Source organism: Apteryx rowi, unplaced genomic scaffold (genome assembly GCF_003343035.1).
Source record: "Apteryx rowi isolate R43461 unplaced genomic scaffold, aptRow1 scaffold_38, whole genome shotgun sequence".
Taxonomy (NCBI): Eukaryota; Metazoa; Chordata; class Aves; order Apterygiformes; family Apterygidae; genus Apteryx; species Apteryx rowi.
In genome coordinates, this window is record NW_020450307.1 from 2,842,527 (window position 1) to 2,863,052 (window position 20,526).

Genomic DNA, 20,526 nt, shown 5'->3' on the forward strand with positions numbered 1-20,526 from the left:
TTGGCTGTCAGGAGGGCTGGGTGGTTCCAAGGAAATTTTGTGGGCAGACCCGGCTGTTACCCACTCAGTAAGTGGCGGCAGTCTCCTCAGGTTTTTCTCATCTGCTCATCAGTGCTGGGATCAGGCTTAACCGCTACTCTCTTGTGGGTCATTTTGCATCGTTATCAGTCTGAATGGTCTTTGTGCAAGTGTTAACAGAAGGCTTGAGTTTGTGATTCTTGATGTCCACCATCCAGGGAGGATGGTGCTGTGCTGCTGGGTGGTCCTGTCATAGAGGCAGCTGTGGTTGATTTTTGGCACCAGCCTCCGTGGGGAATACTCAGATGCAATGCAAAGCTTCTCTGGTTACTCTGTCTCTGCTGTGTGAAGCAGCTGTTGTTTCTCTGCTCTCATCAATTTGGCTGCTTCAGTTTTGAGGGAAACTACTGGGAAGCCAATTTTTTTAAAAGGTGAGAAAAATTGCTGTCTAGCTAGTTTCTGTCTCGTTCTGCTCGTGACACCTGTGGTCCACCTGTGGGGATGGACAGGAAGCATCTCTTGGGTCAGTCTAGCACCAGGGTATTTGAGGTGAGTGTGGCTGGGGTCAGAGACTGACAATTTGGGGCTTCCTGCCTTCATTCTTCCACTGCTGCCCCTGGTAGCTTATGTTTTGAAAGTGATCACTGATTATGGGGCACTTCCATGTTTTGGAAGTCCAGCTTTTAAGATGCTCTTAGGCCTGATTTTTCCAAAGGAAACACCTCCAGCTCTCAGTAACTTCAGCAGTAGTGAACTCATCTTCCATGTGTATAACTAAAGAAAAAGAGGAACCAGTCTCAGTATTCACTGAGTCTCAACAAATCCAGGTCTGTCTACCCCATCAAGTGAAGATAATATTGAACTTTATAAAGCACATTGAGCTCTTTAGATAAAGCCTGTTCTGTTTCCTGTTATAGTGATAACATGCATTTTGGAGGGGGAAGTATTTCATGTTGTGTTTGTTTTCTGTAAAAATTGCTCTTCATGACAGTGAAGACTGTCAAAAAAGAAAAAAAAATAGGTCAAAACAGGACTTGAGGCACAAATTGCACCCTACCCGATGAAAAGCGTTGGTCCGGATTCTTTTAAGATTCTGCTGAACAAAGTCTGGATCTGTCTCCTTTGGGCTGAGCAGGCTGTAAGCCGCACTTGTAAATCTCAAGGATCTCAAAGAAATGCTTTAAGCATGCGTTTCCGGAGCAGCATAAAAGTGTAAACTCCAGTCGAACCTCCTCCTGTTGAATTATTTCAGCCTCTGTGGAAAAGGCTGTGTTCCCTTGGGCCTGATGTAATGAGACTTTGGAGTGAAACGTTAATTCCTAGGGGAATGCCAGATGGTTATTTTGTTCTCTTGTCTTTCTCTTACCCAAAAGGTACAATAGTGAGGTGTGTGAAAGGAAGGGAGAATGTCTGAAAGTGTCTGTGCCTTTTGGGTCCATGTTTCTTCACCAGAGTGGAGAAGCAGGAAAGGAAAGAAGAAAGGGAAAAATGTCTGAGTTTTGTCTTTATTTAGGCTATAGCATCAGTTGGCCAGATCCTTAGCTGGTGTAAATTGACTTTTACTTCATTAATACTGACTTAAATTGCCTGAGGGCCTGGCTTCTAATCTCTGCTTCCTTCTTTTCATCCTCAGACTGAAATGGGCAAAGTCATTTAATGTGGGACAGGCACAGAAAACAAAGACTAGGCTACTCTTCAGCCTTCTTCCAAAGAGTTTTTGAAAACAGGTAGCTCCAAAGGACACATAGATTTTTCTATCCTTGAGTACCTCTCTTCAAAGACCAGGAATTCCAGCTGGCTTTTCCAGAAGAGCATAGCTCTGACTCTATTAACAAATTATCCTTTAGACTTTCTAACTCATTCAAAGGTAATAAATGGGAAATGTTCCCCTCTGTTCACAAATTTTGTTCATCTGTTTCTTTAAGGCTTCAGAAAATAATGTTGTTACTATTGATAGAAGAGCTGCAGCTTCCATTGTGTGCAACTTTCTTATGGTTTAAAACATATATTTTAAAACATATATTTTCTCCCATTATAGTAGCACCTACAGCCCTGTTGTCTGTTTGTGCAGCCTCTGACTCAAGACATCCTTCTCTGTTCCAAAGAGTTTACAATATAAATAACATAGAGAAAAAGGTACAAGGGAGAGAAAGTGTTACTAGTGGCCTCTTATAGCAGGGAAACTGAGCACAATACAGTCAAGTGAGTTGCCTAGGATCACTCAGGGAAATTGTGGTTAAGAGTAATCTTCCTGTTTGACATCCCTTCCCTCTCAAAAAAAAGGATAAAATACCCTAAAAATGGGCCTGGACTGTCTGTACTGGAATTGATAACCTCTGTATGAAACAGCTGGTGCTTACGGCCCTGAACGGTGAAAAAATTGAAGCAAAAAAACCTCTACAATCTGCCTAGTCATCATGTAATACAGCTGGATTACGTTCTAGGTCTAAAGTCAGATACATGGCCATTTTATCTTTTTTCTCACACCATGTGTTTGGAAATATTTCCTATGATACAGCAGCTCACTGGAGAAGTGGAGGAAATAGCTCTTAATAGTTCCCCAAGCTCTAGCAGATAGATAGTGAGATATTTGTACTGGGGCTGGCTATTCTTATGTTCTTGGAGACACAGGGAAGAGAAGTGAGAGTTAGGTATCTTGAATAAAGGCTGTTGAAGGGCAGAAGTCCTCTCTCAGTTAAGTTTCAGTATCCCTTCTCCAGGTCCAGAACATCTAAGTGCAGACTGGAGCACCAAAAAAAGTATTTAGGTTAGAAGCAGTAAACCTGTTTCTCTCTAAAGACCAAGCAGTCCTGTTAGTGGATTCCAAGAAAACACACAGATATTGAGTAACACTTGACTTTTCTCCTGAAATGCTATTTTAGCAGAAGGAAGGCAGTGTATCAAGTATTTCTCCATCTCATGAGATGAAGTGATACTGGACTTTTGCTTCTCCTATTTGCTGTCAGAAGAGGAATAATTGTAATTCACCATGTACATGTTTGCCTCATCAGATTTGCTGCAGCAAAGCACAATTKTCAACCTGGGACTGTGCCATCTGAATGAGTATTTGCACCCTGAGCTTTTTGTTGCCTTGATGAATTCTTGGAGATCTCATGTTTTTTATTATTTAGATGCTCAGTTGTCAAAGGAGGCTCATTTCGCAAAGCACATCCCTTCTAGGGCCTTCCAGATGTTTAGCCTTCCTGCGTTCATTATTAGTCTCAAGGGGAGCTCTTCGATCTGTGTCTTGGGAGTGTCTTACCACTCTCAGGAGAAAGATTCCTCACATTCAGTATTCTCAAAATTCTTCCCACATACAGGTCTCTCATGCTGAAGACTTTTTCATGCAAGTCCTTAGACTTGCTGGAGTCGCAGCCTGGCTCTGTCTAAATGCCCTGTGGGTAATGGGATCTTATAAGGTAATGATGTAATGGTAGTTCTTTAACTCGGACCATTACAAGCTCTTCTCTTAGACTACAGAGGACAATTTTAGCGCAATCTCTGCACTGCAAATACTTTAAATTGCTGGATGGAACCTGACTAGACTGACCTATTCTTGGATCAGGGTTTCACAGATCGTGGCTTGTTTGAGACTGACAATGGAGGCCAGTCTTCCTGGACAAGGAGCCAGAAGGGACACACTTGCTTTGACAAAGGCAGATGGTTGAGAGATTGACACATTGCAGCATAAACTAGCATGAAGTGAAGGCCGAAAGCAGTGATTTCAAAGCATTTTTCTACCTTACGAACATCAACAATATATCAGGTATCCTGCTAGAAATCAACGCAAGGGCTGCTGTGGCCTGTTTGAGTTGACAAAGGGCACATGCAGGCGTGTGTGATTCCAGTTTGTTGTTGCGGGCAGGTAGGAGGAAGATGACAATAAAACCCACTTATATCCAAATCAGTTATTATATATATCAGTAAATCAGTTATTAGCGGGTAAAACACACAGGGCTTGCACCCTGGAAGGATGCAGACTCTGCCAATAGGTGTTTTGCCAAACAATGACTGTGGGGAATTTCCCTGTGATTAACTTTACCAGGCTCCTAGAGTGGCTGGGAAATAGAAGACTTCCAGACATCGGCGGGGGAAGAGCATACAAGACACACAACATTTTTTCTTGGGCATGCATGTGAGAACACTAATGTTGCTGGACCCTGTTGTTTTGGCATGATTGTTTTGCCAGCAAAAAACAGACAGGAAAGGTCGAGATTGGGTCATTCTAGATTCAAGGCTGTTGTGCTTCGTGACCAACGGCCGTTCAGAGAACCCTGGGGKAGTCTTAAGTGTTTAAAAAGAACTGACAAAGTTGGGGTCCTCCATGGGATAGATTGAAAGTACCTACAAGCTGATTGTGAGCTCAGGTCTGTAGTCTCASCCATGATTATTCACAGAATGTAACACCAGACTGAATTAATCCCTCTCAGTGGAAGTTAGTCCTGCTTTTGCAAGGGCCTATACACCGAAATGTGTTGTATCTTGGAGTGGTGTTTCTTTGCCTGATTCTTCAACAGCTCTCTTTAAACATTCAGCTGGAATGCATTAGGAATTAAAGATTTTCCTCAATTTAGCTATCTTTCCTCTTCTTTCCTTCTACCTCTGGGCAATTTGTGGCTTCGTGTCTTCCTCTTGCAAAAGCAGGATCTTTGTGATTTCAGGAAGTATAGCTGTCTCTGTTATCTTTCGTTTGTCTAGCATTGGTCGGAAGAGTCAGAATAGTAGAAACGCAGTCCAAGTGTGGATTCTTGTTCCCTTTCTTTTGTGGTCTCCCTCAGGGAGCTTAAAAAAATGTTTTTTCTTCCTTAGGTCATCTCTGAACAGTCTTTCCAAAAATGTCCTCGTCTTCCATGATCAAAGTATTCCTCTCTTTGACCTAAACCTTAACAACCTCAGGGAGCACTTTTTTTTTTTCTACAGATCAAGGCTCCCCAGGCTTGGCAACTGCAGAAAATGAATCCCAGTTCAGGATCCCCTTGCAGGTACATCGATGCAGTGGTGACAGCTCTCAGGTTTGTGCTGAGCCATTCGTATGTGGAGGAGGAAATATTCAGTTGTTAGGGCAGCAGGTGATGTCTAGACACTCATTCTGCACCTCTTCCAAAGAAGTTTCCAAAGAAGCAGCAGCAAGGATCTGGAAAAACATTCAGTGCACAGAAGGACCTCAGAGTCTGCCCTGCAGCAAGCCCTAACTGCACCAGATGAGACTTACTCTGATGCTCCGTAAAAGTCTGCCATAAATGTCCTTGGAGATCCTTTTGCTCAATCAGGTATTGCAGAACACAGAAATCACTGGTTGGCCCTGTATCAAGCCTTATGAGAACGTATAGTTTCCCTTTCCTAACTCTTTCATTGCGTTTGTTTGTTTCTATATAATCTTAAAGGGACAGTGGCAAAAGTCAAAAGCTCCCAAAGTCARTGCTATCCAAAGCCTCAAATGAAGCAGCTCAGTGCTCATGAGCAAATCTGTATGAGCAAGACAGCCTGAACACATGACGGATGAAAATACATTCCAGGAAGAAAACAGGATTTTGGCTATTATAAACAATGGTGTAAAAAGAAGTATTTTCTCCAAATTGAAAAGTGCCTTTTTGAATCAAGTRTCCCTTTTCTGCTGACTTTCTGGGCAGGGTACTCTCTGGCTGTTTGGGAATGATGGCTTAGCGATTACTTGTCATTTTGGCTGCTGAACAGTGTAAATATTGCACTGAAAATGGTGGTCTAGGAATAGTGAAAATGAGAGGAAGAATAAACTCAGTGGAATGTATTTGTCATTATTTAATGCCTTCTGCCTGCAAATGTCAGTGCTCTTTATCAAAGTGAGTAAGTGACACCTCTGTCTTGTAGGAAGGAAGACAGGGGCACAGAGAGATGTTGTGACTTGCCCATGACTATGCAATAAGTTGTGGGCAAGGTGGAGGTAGAATCATGGTTTTCACATGCCTTTTTTCATTTGAATGTTTCTGCCATTTTATTATTCATCAGAAAGGGTGAAAACTAAGGCTGGTCTGGATGCTGGTCCTCTTCATATTCATAGATTGTGAAATGGGAAACAGGAGAGGGAGAAGTTGCTTATGACTGGGCCATAAGGCAGAATATAGAGGCAATTAACCTCTTTCCAGTAAATGAAGAATTGATGACAACTCAGGACTGTTAATGAAGTAACATCAGGTGTAGGCATAAGAGGGTCTGCTGGGGTAAAGTTATTCCCAGAATCYGTTTCCCCCCTGGCTACAGCTCTTAGACCTGTCTGGCTATGCAGAATTGCTTCCTCCACTTGCTTCTAATCATAACTGGAACTTCTAAACCATTTTCATGGGGCCCAGATAAAGAATGTGACACAGTTCTCAAAAGCTGGAAGAGCCTTTGTGGTCTGTACTGYCTTAATTTTTTGCGTGACTGTTGCTGTCTGTTCCCTCTGCGCCCTCTGTTCTTTGGGGCTCTGCTGATGACGCGCAGGGCGTCTGTGGGATAAAGGCCATCTGTCCTTCTGTGCTGGAACAACTTCCACTGTAACACTGGTGCCACTGGAAACAGATAAATAATAAACCTATTTGCCATCAGGTTAAGAGCTGGACTGCAGCTGACATGAAGGCAGAAAAATGGATGCAGTGGAAAGATGCTGCCTGTTGTTTTATTCATTTATTCATTACTGAAGACTGGAGCAGGCGATAGGATGAGAGGATGGACAGCCTGTTCTGTCTGTAACCTCAGTTTTCATGTAAGCGCAGGGTAGCAGAGCTGCTGCAGGACCAGATTTGCTATTGAAACAGTTGGGCTGGTAGAACATGGGCCTAGAACGTCCAATGAAGGCCCAGGGGAGAGCGGAGGGTTATCTTATAAGGGAACTGGCCCTTTCTTAGGTTTTTACGCTAGTCACAGATGAAGTTAAATGTAAACTCTGTCATTTATCATACAAGCAGGTGTATAGGTGCCACTGCAGTGTATTTTTCCTAATTGAAGACATTTATCTAGGTTTATTGTTAGAAAAAGAAAAGGAAAAGGAAAAAAAGAAAGATTCCAAGCTCTCAGATCCTCCCCCTTTCCTTTTCCATATCTTTATTATTAATAAAAAGAGAGAGAAAATGCTGTCTGGACTTGAGGATTTCCTTCACATATGGAATAGATTTAGCGTTCTTCAGCTCCCAGCATTGGCAATGCACAAACCTCCCCTCTTTACCTCCCCAAGCATTCTCTGTCTGTTCCGTGTATTTCCCAGATCTATGTATACAGAAAGAAGCATATGATGTTGCTTTTGCATTTTTTTATCCCATATAAATTATTTTTGAGGAGGGTTGAATCATGGGCACGTGAATCATCTTGCAGACAGCTTTGATATTTTTATCAGTGTGCAAACTCTTTGTGCATTTGCATTTTTGTGCATTTCTCTGGTACTGATTTGGATGCTGAAGAAGCAGTGTCAGTAGGGACTGCACCTGCTCATCTTCTTGGGTTAATTCCCAATGGGATCAGGTGTCCAGAGTTTGGCTGGCAGTTAATGTGGACTGGCAAAAGCTTTGTTTTTTTTGTTTTTTTTTTTTTTTTCATTGAGCTTTTTGCCTTGCAGCTCTCATAGCAGAGGCCTTTCCATTGCTGGGATCAATTAAATGCTCACTAGGGACTCTCTCTGCGAGGAATCTTTCCTTTTCTGGCTGACTTTGAATGTCACAACAGGGCGTTCAGCTGTTTTGACCTTGTTGCAGTAGCTCCCAGGGCAGGAAACCTTTCCTAACCCTCCCTTCCCTTCTCTCCCCCAAGTCTTGTGCTCTCCGCCCGTCATTCCATCTGTGAGCTCTCCCAGGGCTCTTATGCAACAGCTTGGTTTTTGGTATTCTTGGCTAGGAGAACATGGCTCCAGGGGAGAGCTATGAGGGGGATGGATGGGTGGGGGTAGTAAGATTTCATTTTGTAACTTTACTGACCTCGCTTAACCACACAGAGCGGAATTTTTTCCTGCTTTTTGGAAGGGAAGAAATATCACCACTGTTTTCCTTTCCATCTTGGTCCCTTGCTTTCATGACAGAATGACCAGGCTTTCGGCGCTCAGGTAACCTACCGCTGTTCCCTGGTTGTTGCATTTTGTACTTGCAGTTGCATCCCTAGGTTTGGCTAATCTGTAACTTTAAATTGTGTGTTGGTACCCATCTGATATTTCCTGGGGAAAGAAAATATGCCTGCCTGTGATTTTTGAAAACAAAACCTCCAACCCAGACAATACTTTAAGAGAGGCAATGAAAGCAATTAATGTGTCAAAAGACCCTAGGAGGGTGAAGTGGTAAGTGACTGAGGGCTGGGCTGACGCAGGAACAGCTGGGTAGGTAGCTAGATGTGTTTGGGGAATAGAGGGTTATTGCCTCGAACTCCAGCTGTGTTTCGTTAGTTGGTATCATAACCCACAAAATTAATCTTTAATAATGTATAAAAGGAAGGAAAGAGAGTCATAATATATGAGGCAGTTCTGCTGTGCTCCTAACACCCACCCGTGCAAAAACTTCGGAGAACTGCAGAAATGTTTTATTTTCTAGTTGCACTAATTAAAGTGAAGAAAAATGATACCCTGTTCTCCATCTCCCATCCTACATCCGAGGCGGGGAATCCTTCGGTTATGAAAGGAGGGTGCAAGCTCTGCAGGGATTTCCTCTGGGCTGACAGTGTTTGTCCTGGAAGCAAGCATCTTTGACTCCTCTCAGCCGCAGAGGGGGTTGCAGGAGGGTGAGGTGTGGGGTAGGGGGCAGCACGTGCCCCAAAACTCTCTGCAGCAGAAGCTTGGTTGGCTGGCTGGTATTTAACCCACGGACGGACGTGTCCAGGACGAGTCCTTAGCGTGGGTCCGTTCCCCTTGCTCTCGGGGGGTGATCTGTCCATTGCGCCCCCCTGCTGTTTGCGCTCCGTGGGGCAGGGAGCTGGCAGGGGGCAACCTGGCTTTGCTGGACCGAGCTATAGGACATATTTGTCCCTGCTGGTGTGTTAGCTTTTTACTGGGGTAACCGCGCCTGTATGAACAGCTGTCCTCTCTGTGGCTATGGAGAGGGCTCCTTTTGACCCGTTGGCCAAAACAGACCTAATAGTTTAAGCAAGACAAATGACAGAGCACATCATCTGCCTTTTCTCCATGTATGTGGAAATGGAGGTTGTGGAGTTGCTTGTTGGGGGGAGCTGGAGTCCCAAGATGCCAGGCTCCCGGGTAGCAGGTGGCTCTCGATCCGCTGTCTACTGCTGCGTGGTGGGTGCGTAGCTGAGGGTCGTGTTTAGTGGTTACCCATCAGTTATGAAAGAGGTTCTAAGTAATGCTGAAAGGCTCTGAGTTTTTAGTTAAATTCTGTCTTGATTACTGGAGTTTTTTTGTAACTGCTGAAAGTTTCTCTCCTTTTCCTCACTTCCCTGTTCCTGAGAGGTTGGTAGTTTTTCACAGTGTGTGGTGGTTAATCACAGTGTATTTGTAAGGCAGACTGGCTGGGAAAAGAGAGATTTTGGCAAATGTAATGCCTTGCTTTTTAATTTTGGGAGGTCCCCAGTGAGCCCTTAAATTTACATTAATAACTGATAGTTCACTAGGGGATCATTAAAAGGGGTTAAGTTGACAAGATCCAGGGCAGGACACACCATGCTTAAAATACCAATTATATCTTGTGGTGGTGAGTCTCATGAGTTAAAAAGATCATATTTTCCTTCACATATTTTTACTGATTTTCAGTTCTTTTGCTTTTGGGATTGTAAGGGGTGGACAAAATGATCCCAGTAGCAAGTTGCAAGTGTGAAATAGTTTCAGGCTCAGCTGTGCTTGGGGATGCCTTTTAGTTCAATCAATATTTTTCTTGATTAAGTTAGACTGTTAGCCTCTCCTCCAGTGCTGAAAACTGTGCACTGTGTTGCCCATGGTGCACTTCAGGCATGACCTGCTGGAGAATGTGTTCCTAAAAGGACACACTTAAAAGAGGCGATACGGAGTATGACAGGATACCATTATGTATGCCAGGATGTGTGTACACTGGAAATAACTGGTTGATACTCAGGTGTTGCTCTTGGGTTTGGAGACAGATCATCCCTGATGTCATCTGTTGATTTGTTGGCTTGTCTCTACCTGACAGTTGACTTGGATTAATGTTGGCTGTGCATGTAAAGAGCACTAGCTACTCTTGAATAATTCTTCTTTGGGTGTGTTCCTCCACCTTTTTTTTTTTTTCTTTTTCTCAAATAAAGGTACTTTGTTCTGTTTTATTTCCACTTGTCTTCAGAATCACAGAATCACAGAATCACAGAATGGTTGAGGTCGGAAGGGACCTCTGGAGATCATCTAGTCCAACCCCCCTGCTCAAGCAGGGTCACCTAAAGCACGTTGCACAGGATCATGTCCAGGCGGGTTTTGAATATCTCCAGAGAAGGAGACTCCACAACCTCTCTGGGAAACCTGTTCCAGCGCTCTGTCACCCTCACAGTGAAAAAGTTTTTTCTCATGTTCAGATGGAATTGTCTGTGTTTCAGTTTGTGCCCGTTGCCTCGTGTCCTGTTGCTGGGCACCACTGAAAAGAGTCTGGTCCCATCCTCTTGACACCCTCCCTTCAGATACTTGTACACATTGATAAGATCTCCTCTCAGCCTTCTCTTCTCCAAGCTAGAGGCCCAGCTCCCTCAGTCTTTCCTCATAAGAGAGATGTTCCAGTCCCCTAATCATCTTTGTAGCCCTTTGCTGGACTCGCTCCAGTAGTGCCACATCTCTCTGGTACTGGGGAGCCCAGAATTGGACACAGTACTCCAGACGTGGCCTCACCAGGACCCCAGCCTCGTGCCAGCTCTCACACTGACCAGACCCGAGTCATTTCAGTGGGCTAAGCCTGAAGAAAACTACCCTTTCCAAAGACAGACTAAATATGTTGTAGTGAACACACTGCAAGAGTGGCTACCACAGCTCTATGGATATGTAAAAGCCTTTCACTCTTGGGTGACTTGATTGTGATTCTCATTTACTGTATGAACCATCAAATCCTTACCCAGGCAGGTATTACTTGTTCCTGCACTTGGTACCCTTGACTCTGTGATGCATATGTATAAACACATCAATTGTCTGCCTGGTCTTGGGATGATCTGGGAAAATTCCTCCTGAGGAACTACCTCAGAATAATTCATATGTAGACAAGACTTCCACTTTGTCCTCATGTCTGTGATGTGAGCTGGTTTTGCTGTGCGTGCAGATAGGGTGAAAGTGCAGTAACACGGAGAGGCATGGGGTTTTGAAGTGAAGTGCACTTCTGCGAGGTACAGCACTCTTCCTTGGGGGCACCGGCATGTTTGCAGATGTAGCAGGTGGTACTCGGCACTTTTGGTACTGAGGTTTTGGGGGCTGTAAGTAAAAACCAGTCCAGCCTTTTAAAGGATATGGATAGGGTTGTTTTCCCAAGCATCAGACATCCCAATGAATATCAACACATTGGGGGGAGGCACGGTTATCCTTTGAAAATATTCAAATTCTCTTAAAGTGTTCATAGCTCAACATCAACATCCCATTAATGTATGAGATCGCTCTGTACTGACACTGTCACACAAATTCAAGCTTTTTTAATGTGGGGTGATGTGGCTTACATCAAATATCTGTAAATCCTAATGTATCCCCCCATATATAGCAACACCACTGCAGTCTCCTGGTATATTCGTGCACATGGCACTGCTCTGCTAAGTGCATACGTGAACTATGCCTGCCACTGTGTGCCAAGTGGTATTTAATAACTCTGAACCGGAGTGACTGCAGGTACCTCAATATACTGTTCACCTATGCAGGTTCATCCCTGTTCTGTAATCTGTCTGTACAACTGGCAAAGGATCTTAGCAAAAGCCAGAGTCATAGGAATAATTCTTTGGTGGACTGCTTCTCACAAATGAGTGGTTTTTATTTCCAGCTAGGGCTAGTGCGCTTTCCAGTCAATGGAAACACAATTGATTGTTGCAGGTTCTGGTCCAGGCTTCTAGCTACCTTTGTGCTTAATTTAAAAGTAATGTGTATCTATTGGTGGATGTCCCTAAACAGATTAAGAAAGTACAATTGATTCAAACCTGACTATAGATGAACATAAAAGGCAAAATTGATTGGTTTGGTCTATTTTAATTTTCTGGGAAGGGAGAAACATTTAAAAAAAAAAAAAAATTGCCCCAAACCTAGTGGCAAAAATAGTACAAAGTAAATACAACTTTGAAAAATGCATTCCTCATGTTGGAATGCAGCTGTTCGTAAGGGCACTGGAGCCACTGTGGCACAGTTTCCAGTGGTGTCTGTGTTCAGCCCCTCATCAGAACAAAAGTGATAAGGTCATCTCTGACTGGAGCTTACTGTAGGGGCAGATTCTCCTTTCCGTTCATGTTCATTCGCTTGTCTTTAAGAGAAGAAGCTGTATGTGTGTTAGGTAGATAACTACAGAGCTAAATACATGCATCTGTATGTATATGTATATCTGCATCTGTGAAGCTGGCAGTACCAGAGTGCTTCCTTTTTGGCATGAGGACTCTATCCCTTCTGGAGTCACCACAGCATGCTCAGCAGGTTTGAGTGAAATGTTACGGCTTATAGGAGTGCAACGAATAAGGATTCTGAGGGTCAGGGGAAAGGGGGAACCTGTTGTACTGGGACCACTCACTGTGTTCCTCGTCTGTTGGGCCGTTTCTCTGGGTTTAGTGCTTTAGTGCTTTTTGTTGCACTCTCAACCTTGTTAGGGCTGATGAGTCCCTGGGCGGTCACTGAGACTTGGTAACTGCTCGAAGGTACCATAATGGCCATAAAATGATTTTTATTATCTGATCAACACTGTTCTCTTTAGCCTGTGAAATCACAGCAGAAAGCAAATTGCAATTATTTTGCAGCGGAAATTGGCACACCCTCCCTCCCCTCCCCCCTTAATTGTTACGATAAATTGCAACTTCAGAAAAATATATAAAGCTTTGGGATGATAAAGGCCATGCTGATATCAAGTCCTGTCTTTTCAGCATGAGGGAAATCTGGTGCAAATGCTGCCCCCTCCTCCTTGCCTTTCCCTTCCCCCTGGCCCCCTGCCCTTTCCCTTTAAGCCCTCTTTCTCCTCACAATCTCCTTTTGACACTGTGCGAGCCAGAGTTACAAAGATGGCTTTGGCTAGAGGGTGAGTTCTGTGCACGTTCTGTCTATGCAATGGAGCAGGAAAGGGGGCCGGGATGGAAATGCACCTAGCATGCAAAAGTATTTAGGGGTGGGAGACACACAATTCATATCACATGTTCTCCAGGCTGTAGACAGTGAGAAACCCCTTTGCAAAGGGCCATGTGAGTTGATCTCTACTAGTGTGGAAGGGAGCCCTGTGAGGGAAAGCAGTCACTGTCTGTAACATAGATGTAGTTGACCTCTCATGCTCTAGGAGTTCCTCTTGTGCAGGTGGGTCTCTGAGCATCTCTAGCAATATTCCCAGTAAGGTTGTTCTCTTATATCTGAGTCGGGGTGTTGGGACTCAGTACAAAGCCTGTTGCTTTCCCAGGTTCTGTGCTTGAGATATTCAGAGTCGTAGAAGTGTTCACCTTGTTGCTGTCGTACCAAGGATGCACTTTCTTCTTCACATCTCTCAAGAACAATGTGCATTAAACCTCATGAACAACATGTTCTGCTCAGAGAGTATCTTTTTCCTTGCATACATGAGTTTTCTCATTTTTAGGCCAGTTTGGCCCATTGCTCTTCTCTCCCTGGGTGTCTGCTGTTCACAGGCAGCTGTGTTCTTGGCTTGGAAATGCACCAGAATGGGAAAGCTAATGTGCCTCCTTGGGGTGATGCCTTCCAGATGGATTTAGCTAATTATCACAACGATTAGGGCTCCCCTTAATGACCACAACTGGAAATTTATCGACAGAGGTAAACAAGAAGTTTTCATTTTGTCTTTGTGGAAAGTTCTTAATTTGTTTAATTAAAAAAACATGGGTTCTTCTATCACTTAGTATTGCTCAGTTCTCCCCTGCAGAGTGTCTGACTGGCTTTCCCAAAGCATTTTTAGATTGCCAGGTTTATTTGGAAAGCTGGAGTTGCTGTTTCCGAGAAACTGTTATTAGTTAAATGTTACACTTTTTTCCTTTTTCTTCCAGTCTTTGCTAAAAACATGTTTCTTTTCTGTGACTTGTCCTATTGAAGAAAATATGTGTACATATCTGTGTAAAGCTGCATAAGCTAAAGGGTGCATAAAGCTGTGTGCTTCACTTCCCCTCACTATGGTTCCCTTTCCAGTTTCATGCTTTTGTTTGCTAAAACTTTAAATTCTGCAGGGCAGTGACATAGCAGTCTCTTTCTCTGAGTTTCTAATGTATGTTTTCCACTGCAAGTGCTCATATTATGACTTTCTATCTTGGTCAATCACAGATTAAGCTAAACACCCCAAGTGCTAGGAACATGTTCTATCACAGTAAAAACTAAAAAAACCCAAGGCTGTCTAGTTCAGACTGCACTAGAGTCCTGTCTTGTGGATCAGGTACAGAAGGTGCAGGGACAGAGTAATCTATAATACATTTCCATTACTTCCAGAAGATTGGAGGTTGGGACCAGGGCCATGTTGTGCTAGGTTCCGTACACAAATACGCACATGGTGAAAAAGTAGCTTTTGCCCCTGAGGATTTTCCTCCTGTTTGTTTATGTCTTGTCAGAAGTGGGTTATTGAGGGAAGTACACTGCCAGGACCACCTAGGGAAAGTTTGCACAAGGTGAAACATGCCAGATTCATCTGAACGAGCAAACGGACAGTAAAAAGTAGCTTCAGTAATTCAAGTTTAAATTGATTTGGACTTTTTGCTGGTACTGGAGATAAACCTGCTACTGGCTCACATAGACAGTTTCCCCTTTGCAGTCAAGAGTGTTCTAGATTATCTGGGTCAGGTCTTCACGGAGATACTGCCAAAGATTGAATTTCACCTATTCTGCTATGTTTATGTACAACACTTGGTAATAAATATCCCGGAGAAAGAAGTTGGCGCCTGTTGGCGTGGATGAGACCCAAACCAGGAGTAAGGAGGTGGGCAGAAGCTGGAAATGTGTGACTTGAATGTTAGAACTGCAAGAACTAGGTGCAGATATGGCTCTGCTGAAAAGACTCTTGCAAAGGGAACATTGATTTTGCTCAACCAACATATCTGGTTGAAATCTGCAGTGACTAACAGCATTGTCTTCTCAGGGCAGGCATTTGAGAGGACCTTCTTGGTTTTGGATCGCCTAACCAAATTCTTCTTTTCTTCTCTTTCTATCTTGCCCTTTTCCCTTCCAAATAATTCCTCCCTGTTCCAGAACCGGGGTCGCCTGGCAGAGAAGAGGACAATCCCCCTGCCTCCCACCAGGATCCCGAAGAAAGAGCTGACCTCTATTTTCTCGCATAGTGATGACAGCGAAGAGAGTGACAAGGGCAATGGTCAACACCCTGAAGTGAAGCAGGAGGAGGATCTCCATATCAGTATCATGAAAAGAAGGTACTTTCCTGGCAGGAAGCGCTTGCGTTGTGAGAACAAAGACAGAGAATGCTGGGCAGCAGGTGACCAGCCCCTGTGGGCCAGTACTGCCTGGGCCGCTGAAATAGAGTTACCTCCAGGGTCAGAAATTAAGTGCGAGTGTCCCATTATAATTCAAGAAGAGTGCTTGGGTCCTCTCTTGTGCTTACTCGCTCCTGTTTGGGGTGAGCAGAGCTCTATGGGGCCTTGTGCCATGGGCCTTGCATTTGCATGAGAGTTTATCTAGATTTGCAGACTGCAAATTTCATTTCACCCTCTGTCCAGTGTTCTGTATCTTTGTGCCTGGTGAGGCCAATGAATGGCATGACCAAGAAGTTGTTTTGGGGCCTTTTACGCAGCCGGTTGAAAACACACTGAAGTGTATGGGTCAAAGGTCCTTCCTTTTGCTCTCGTTTGTCCCCAAATTCTGATGGAATAGAAACTGGATAATTTAATGCTGGTGAACAAAGTTTTGAAAGGAGGCGGCAGCAATGGTGGGTGTTATATGTTCTTGATTGTAAGTGTCAAATACCAGAGCCATGTCTCATAGAACAAGTGAGACCAGACTTGGCTCCCTGAGAGTGCCTCTGCAGTGTAAAAGTAGTTGTAATGGAGTTGCAGTAGGCAAAAAATTCACACAAATATTGGGGGTTACCTCAGTACTTACGTATTCTGAGCACGTCTTTCTCAGTACCATATTCATTCTTCCTGGAACTCCTGCAGGGTTAAAGGAGGAGGAGAAGGAATTGTCTTGAGTTACATTCTGGTAACTGTCACTTGGACTCCTGTTGTAAGGTCTCAGTGCCTGTAATATTTGCCTGCAAAATTTGGTGTTTTCTCATCCCTCTGAAGATATATGATGTTTATAAGACCTATAACTACTGGAAAATAAATACCTAAAGGTGCTGTGTCTCAGCCTCTCATGCATATCATGGCAACTCACCTTGATTGTCATCTTTCTCTAATGCATAAAATCACTCAGATTCTAAGACAAGCCCTATAAAAACAGAGGAGTGGAAACTGAAGGCATGTAATTGCTTTTCTTATGTTTTATGTGTTTCTTGCTCCAGAGTAGATAAGCTATTTCCCTCTTGCCTTCAGCAGATGCTAGTACATTTAGCAACTGAGAGCTTGAAAGTAGGGAGACAAAATAGTAGTCAGCTCTTCAGGTGAAACCCGCCTGTAAAGTCTGGCTTTATCACTGCAGCTGTCCGATGGCCGTGTTCATGAGCTTTCCCTTGGGAGTAAAAAGGTGTTTGGGGAGTGTGTCCGCACTGTGCGTGCACACAGGAGCCACAGAGGGGAGGGAACCCTCCTAACCAGTCCTGGAAAGCTGCCCTCCTTCTCCTGCCCCCTTTAATTATGCTTTTAATTCTGTAAAATTATAGTGCTAGATTTTCTCATTAGGAGTGAGAACAACATAATAAATATTTAATTGATACGCTGGGCCCCCAAAATATAAAGTGCTCTTATCTTAAATCTTTAATTATTGTAATTACTTTGCCTTTTTTTTATTAGAAAATGGAGAAGAAAACCCTTAATAGTTACTAGCCCATGGTCCCCCAGCTCATCATTTCTGTGCTCTTCACTACTTTTCAATCAGTTTGTCTGAAGGTCTCTTGCTTAAATGTGGTCTTGATTCCTTAGAGGAGTGCGTGATTCTTACCAGGTAGGTTAGGGTCTCACTGCTTTTGTAGAGTTGTTCTCCATTTCATTTTCCTGGGAGCTCTGATACAGCGTATGGGGAAGAGCTAGAGCACCTGAGGCAAACGGATCAGGCACCATGCTGATGAGTGCGGTAATAGCAGGAAAAAAAGAGAGCACGTAACTTCAGTGCTCGCTTTCCTGACAGGAAACGTCTACTGCTCAAATCCCTCAGCATTTCCAAGCATTGCAAACACATTGTCCCCAAAAATCGTCACCTTCCTGCCCCAAAGAGGGGGGATGACCAGGCCATTACTCCCTGTTCAAGAGCAATGAGCAACCTGATGCCACTCTGGTGCAGCCCTGCCGGAGGGAACAGGCTCTGGCTCTGCTCTCGCTGTCATTAGTGGCCGGGGGACTGGGGCGGACGGTGCGATGAGGCTGGCTCCGGAGACGGCAGCAGCAGCATCATAAAGGCTAGACGGCTCGCAGACATGACAGCTGGGGCCCGGCAGAGGCAGTGCCCCATCTGCTTTCTGGTTTTAATTCACCTGTTGTATCCTCCCTGAGTGATGATGGATTGGGCTGAGGTTTTATTGCCTCCCACTGAGAGGAAGAAATAGGTTAAACTGTGATAGTAGGAAAACAAGGTCAGGGTCTGAGCAAACCCGTGTTGTTCTCCTGTACCCCTGGATGGCCATTGTGCACACCTGCGGGCACTTGCCATTGCAAACAGGCGCACTAGTTTTTTTGAAAATGTTTGCCTTTTCTTTTTTTCCTGTTCCCAATTTTCTTTATATGAACTGTTTCCTTCTATCATTGGCACAAGGGCATGCTTACTGCTGCTTTGAGGTCTGGGTGTTACTAAAGAAAAGGCTCTAGGGATTAGGACAGGAGCTGGAAGCTTAGTTTCTTGGCTAGTCTCTCAAACTAGCTTTTGCCACTGATTTCATCTGCGATCTTAGGCAACTGCCCATGGTGATGGCCTTCAGAAGAGATCTGAGGCAGAGAAAACCTGCCTCATGATGCTCTCACAGTTCCGGAGAGGAACAGAGAGCCTGCTACTACCTCTGAAGTTAGTTCATTTCATTGAATGCCATCTTATTTCACAGCCAAGTCCTTCTAAAACTGTGCTTACTTTGCTGTCTTGCACATGTGTAATTAAGTCAAGGAAACCAAGCCTTGCACTAGAATGAGCTTGGCTCATCTGCTTTGAGATCCGGGTTACTCAGGCTTAAAGGTGAGTGTTTCTCATCTTGTAGTGAGACCCCTTGAGTCCTCTTTAGCCTGCTTTGCAGAGTGTGCTAAATAGCCTTTGTGTTATGCCCCGTCTGGAAGACAGGGGCTTAAAATCTTGTCTCATATAGCCAGTGGCATCTGCTGAGCTTGATACTGTTGCTGGATACCCAGCCTGTAAGTGCTCAGGGGAGAAGCTCTGAAGATTACTGGGACAGTGCTGCAGAGAAAAACCCTTTTTCTTTTGATCAGATCTCTGGTTCCTGAAAAGCTTACTCTTTTACAACCTTGTCTACGTGCAACAGTTGCATTGCCTTAATTGCTATGGTTAGATTAAAGTTTTACTGGTTCCTGGTGAGGATGCTTGTCTGGCTATAAAGATAATCTTTCCTATATAGGGAAAAGAATAGTATCAGTATAGGGCATTTTTGTATGATAATGTCACTATAGGGCATTTCTGTACTGATGTAACTAGGTCACTTGTAGGGCTTTCACCTGTATAATTATTTTAGTGAAAATGATACTGGCATAGTTGAACTGGTACCAAAACTATGTAAACAGGCTTAAAATGACTGATTGATTAAATTGTGATCAGGGACACATAGTCTAGTTGGAGGCCTGTAGCTAGCAGTGTACCCCAGGAGTCAAAACTGGGCCCAGTCCTGTTCAACTTATTCATCAGTGACTTGGATGAAGGGAGAGAGTGCACCCTCAGCTAGTTTGCTGATGATACTTGAGGTCCCTTCCAACCTCAGCGATTCTGTGTTTCTGTGATACAAAACTGGGAGGAGAAGCTGGTAGATGAGAGGGCTGTGCTGCCATTCAGAGGGACCTCCGCAGGCTGGAGAGGTGGGCAGAGAGGAACCTCCTGAAGTTCACTGAAGGGAAGTGCAGAGTCCTGCACCTGGGGAGAAAAAAAGCCATGCACCAGTACAGGTTGGGGGCTGACCTGCTGGAAAGCAGCTCTGTGGAGAAGGACCTGGGAGTCCTGGTGGACAGGAGGTTGACCATCAACCAACCATGTGCCCTTGTGACGAAGAAGGCTAGTGGTATCCAGGGCTGTATTAGGAAGAGCATTGCCAGCAGGTCGAGGGAGGTGATCCTGCCCCTCTATTCAGCCCTGGTGAGGCCATACCTGGAGTACTGTGTCTAGTTCTGGGCTCCCCAGTATAACAGAGATAAGGAGCTACTGGAGCAAGTCTAGCAAAAGGCTACTGAGATGATTAAGGGACTGGAGCATCTCTCATATAAGGAAAGGCTGAGGGCTGGAACTGCATAGCTTGGAGAAGAGAAGGCTTGTGGGGGATCTTATCAATGTGTTTAAATATCTGAAGTGAGGGTGTAAAGAGGACAGGACCAGACTCTTTTCAGTGGTGTCCAGTGATAGGACTAGAGACAACAGGCACAAACTGAAGCACAGGAAGTTCTGCCTGAACATAAGGAAAAACTTTTTTACTGTGAGGGTGACTGAGCACTGGAACAGGTTGTCCAGAGAAGTTGTGGAGTCTCCATCCTTAGAGATATTCAAAAGCCATGTGGGCAGAGTCCTGGGAAACTGGCTCTAGGTGACCCTGCTTGAGCAGGGCTGTTAGACTAGATGATTTCCAGAGGTCCCTTCCAGCCTCAATCGTTCTGTGATTCTGTAAAATTAGGAAGTTTGGCTTCATGAAGCCCTTTTCATTTCTGGCAGACTATTGACTAAGCTGCCTCTCCCCAGCAAGCTCAGCTAAAATGTATACCAGTTTGCTTTCTGATTACCCCTCTCTGGTTTATCCTAGACACAAAGTAAAGTAATGCAGAAGGAGTTTGAGGCTGCAGATTCCATTGCACTGCAATAGTTTGGGGAGTGTAACTTTGTTGGACTCATTGGAAAATTCCAACCAATGATATTGAGAGACTCATTACCTCGCAAAAGCCTGCGAGCTTTTTCACATTGGGGTTGAAACTGCCTTTAAGGAGTTCCATTATGTTATCCCAAGAATCTCCAAACAGAGGAAACTTAGTGTAGCCAGAGAATAAGGTTCATCTTTAACAGTAAGATCCTCATACTGTGTTGGATTTTAGCCCAGCATTGTCTTGTGGGTGCATGAATTTAATTCCTATTTTAAAGACTGGCCTTTTTCATTAGTTTGGGAGCAAAGGGAAAGAGAAGAGGAGAAA

At 44.2% G+C, this 20,526-nt stretch overlaps 1 protein-coding gene across 1 annotated transcript in view; it reads left to right on the forward strand.

Annotated features, from left to right (window-relative positions):
• The window catches only part of SAMD11 (sterile alpha motif domain containing 11), a 130,465-nt gene that overhangs the window by 28,688 nt on the left and 81,251 nt on the right, over positions 1 to 20,526 (forward strand). The window contains exon 2 of the mRNA XM_026074004.1: positions 15,290 to 15,468. Coding sequence (XP_025929789.1) covers positions 15,290 to 15,468 — 179 coding nt within the window. The remainder of the gene's footprint in view (positions 1 to 15,289; positions 15,469 to 20,526) is intronic.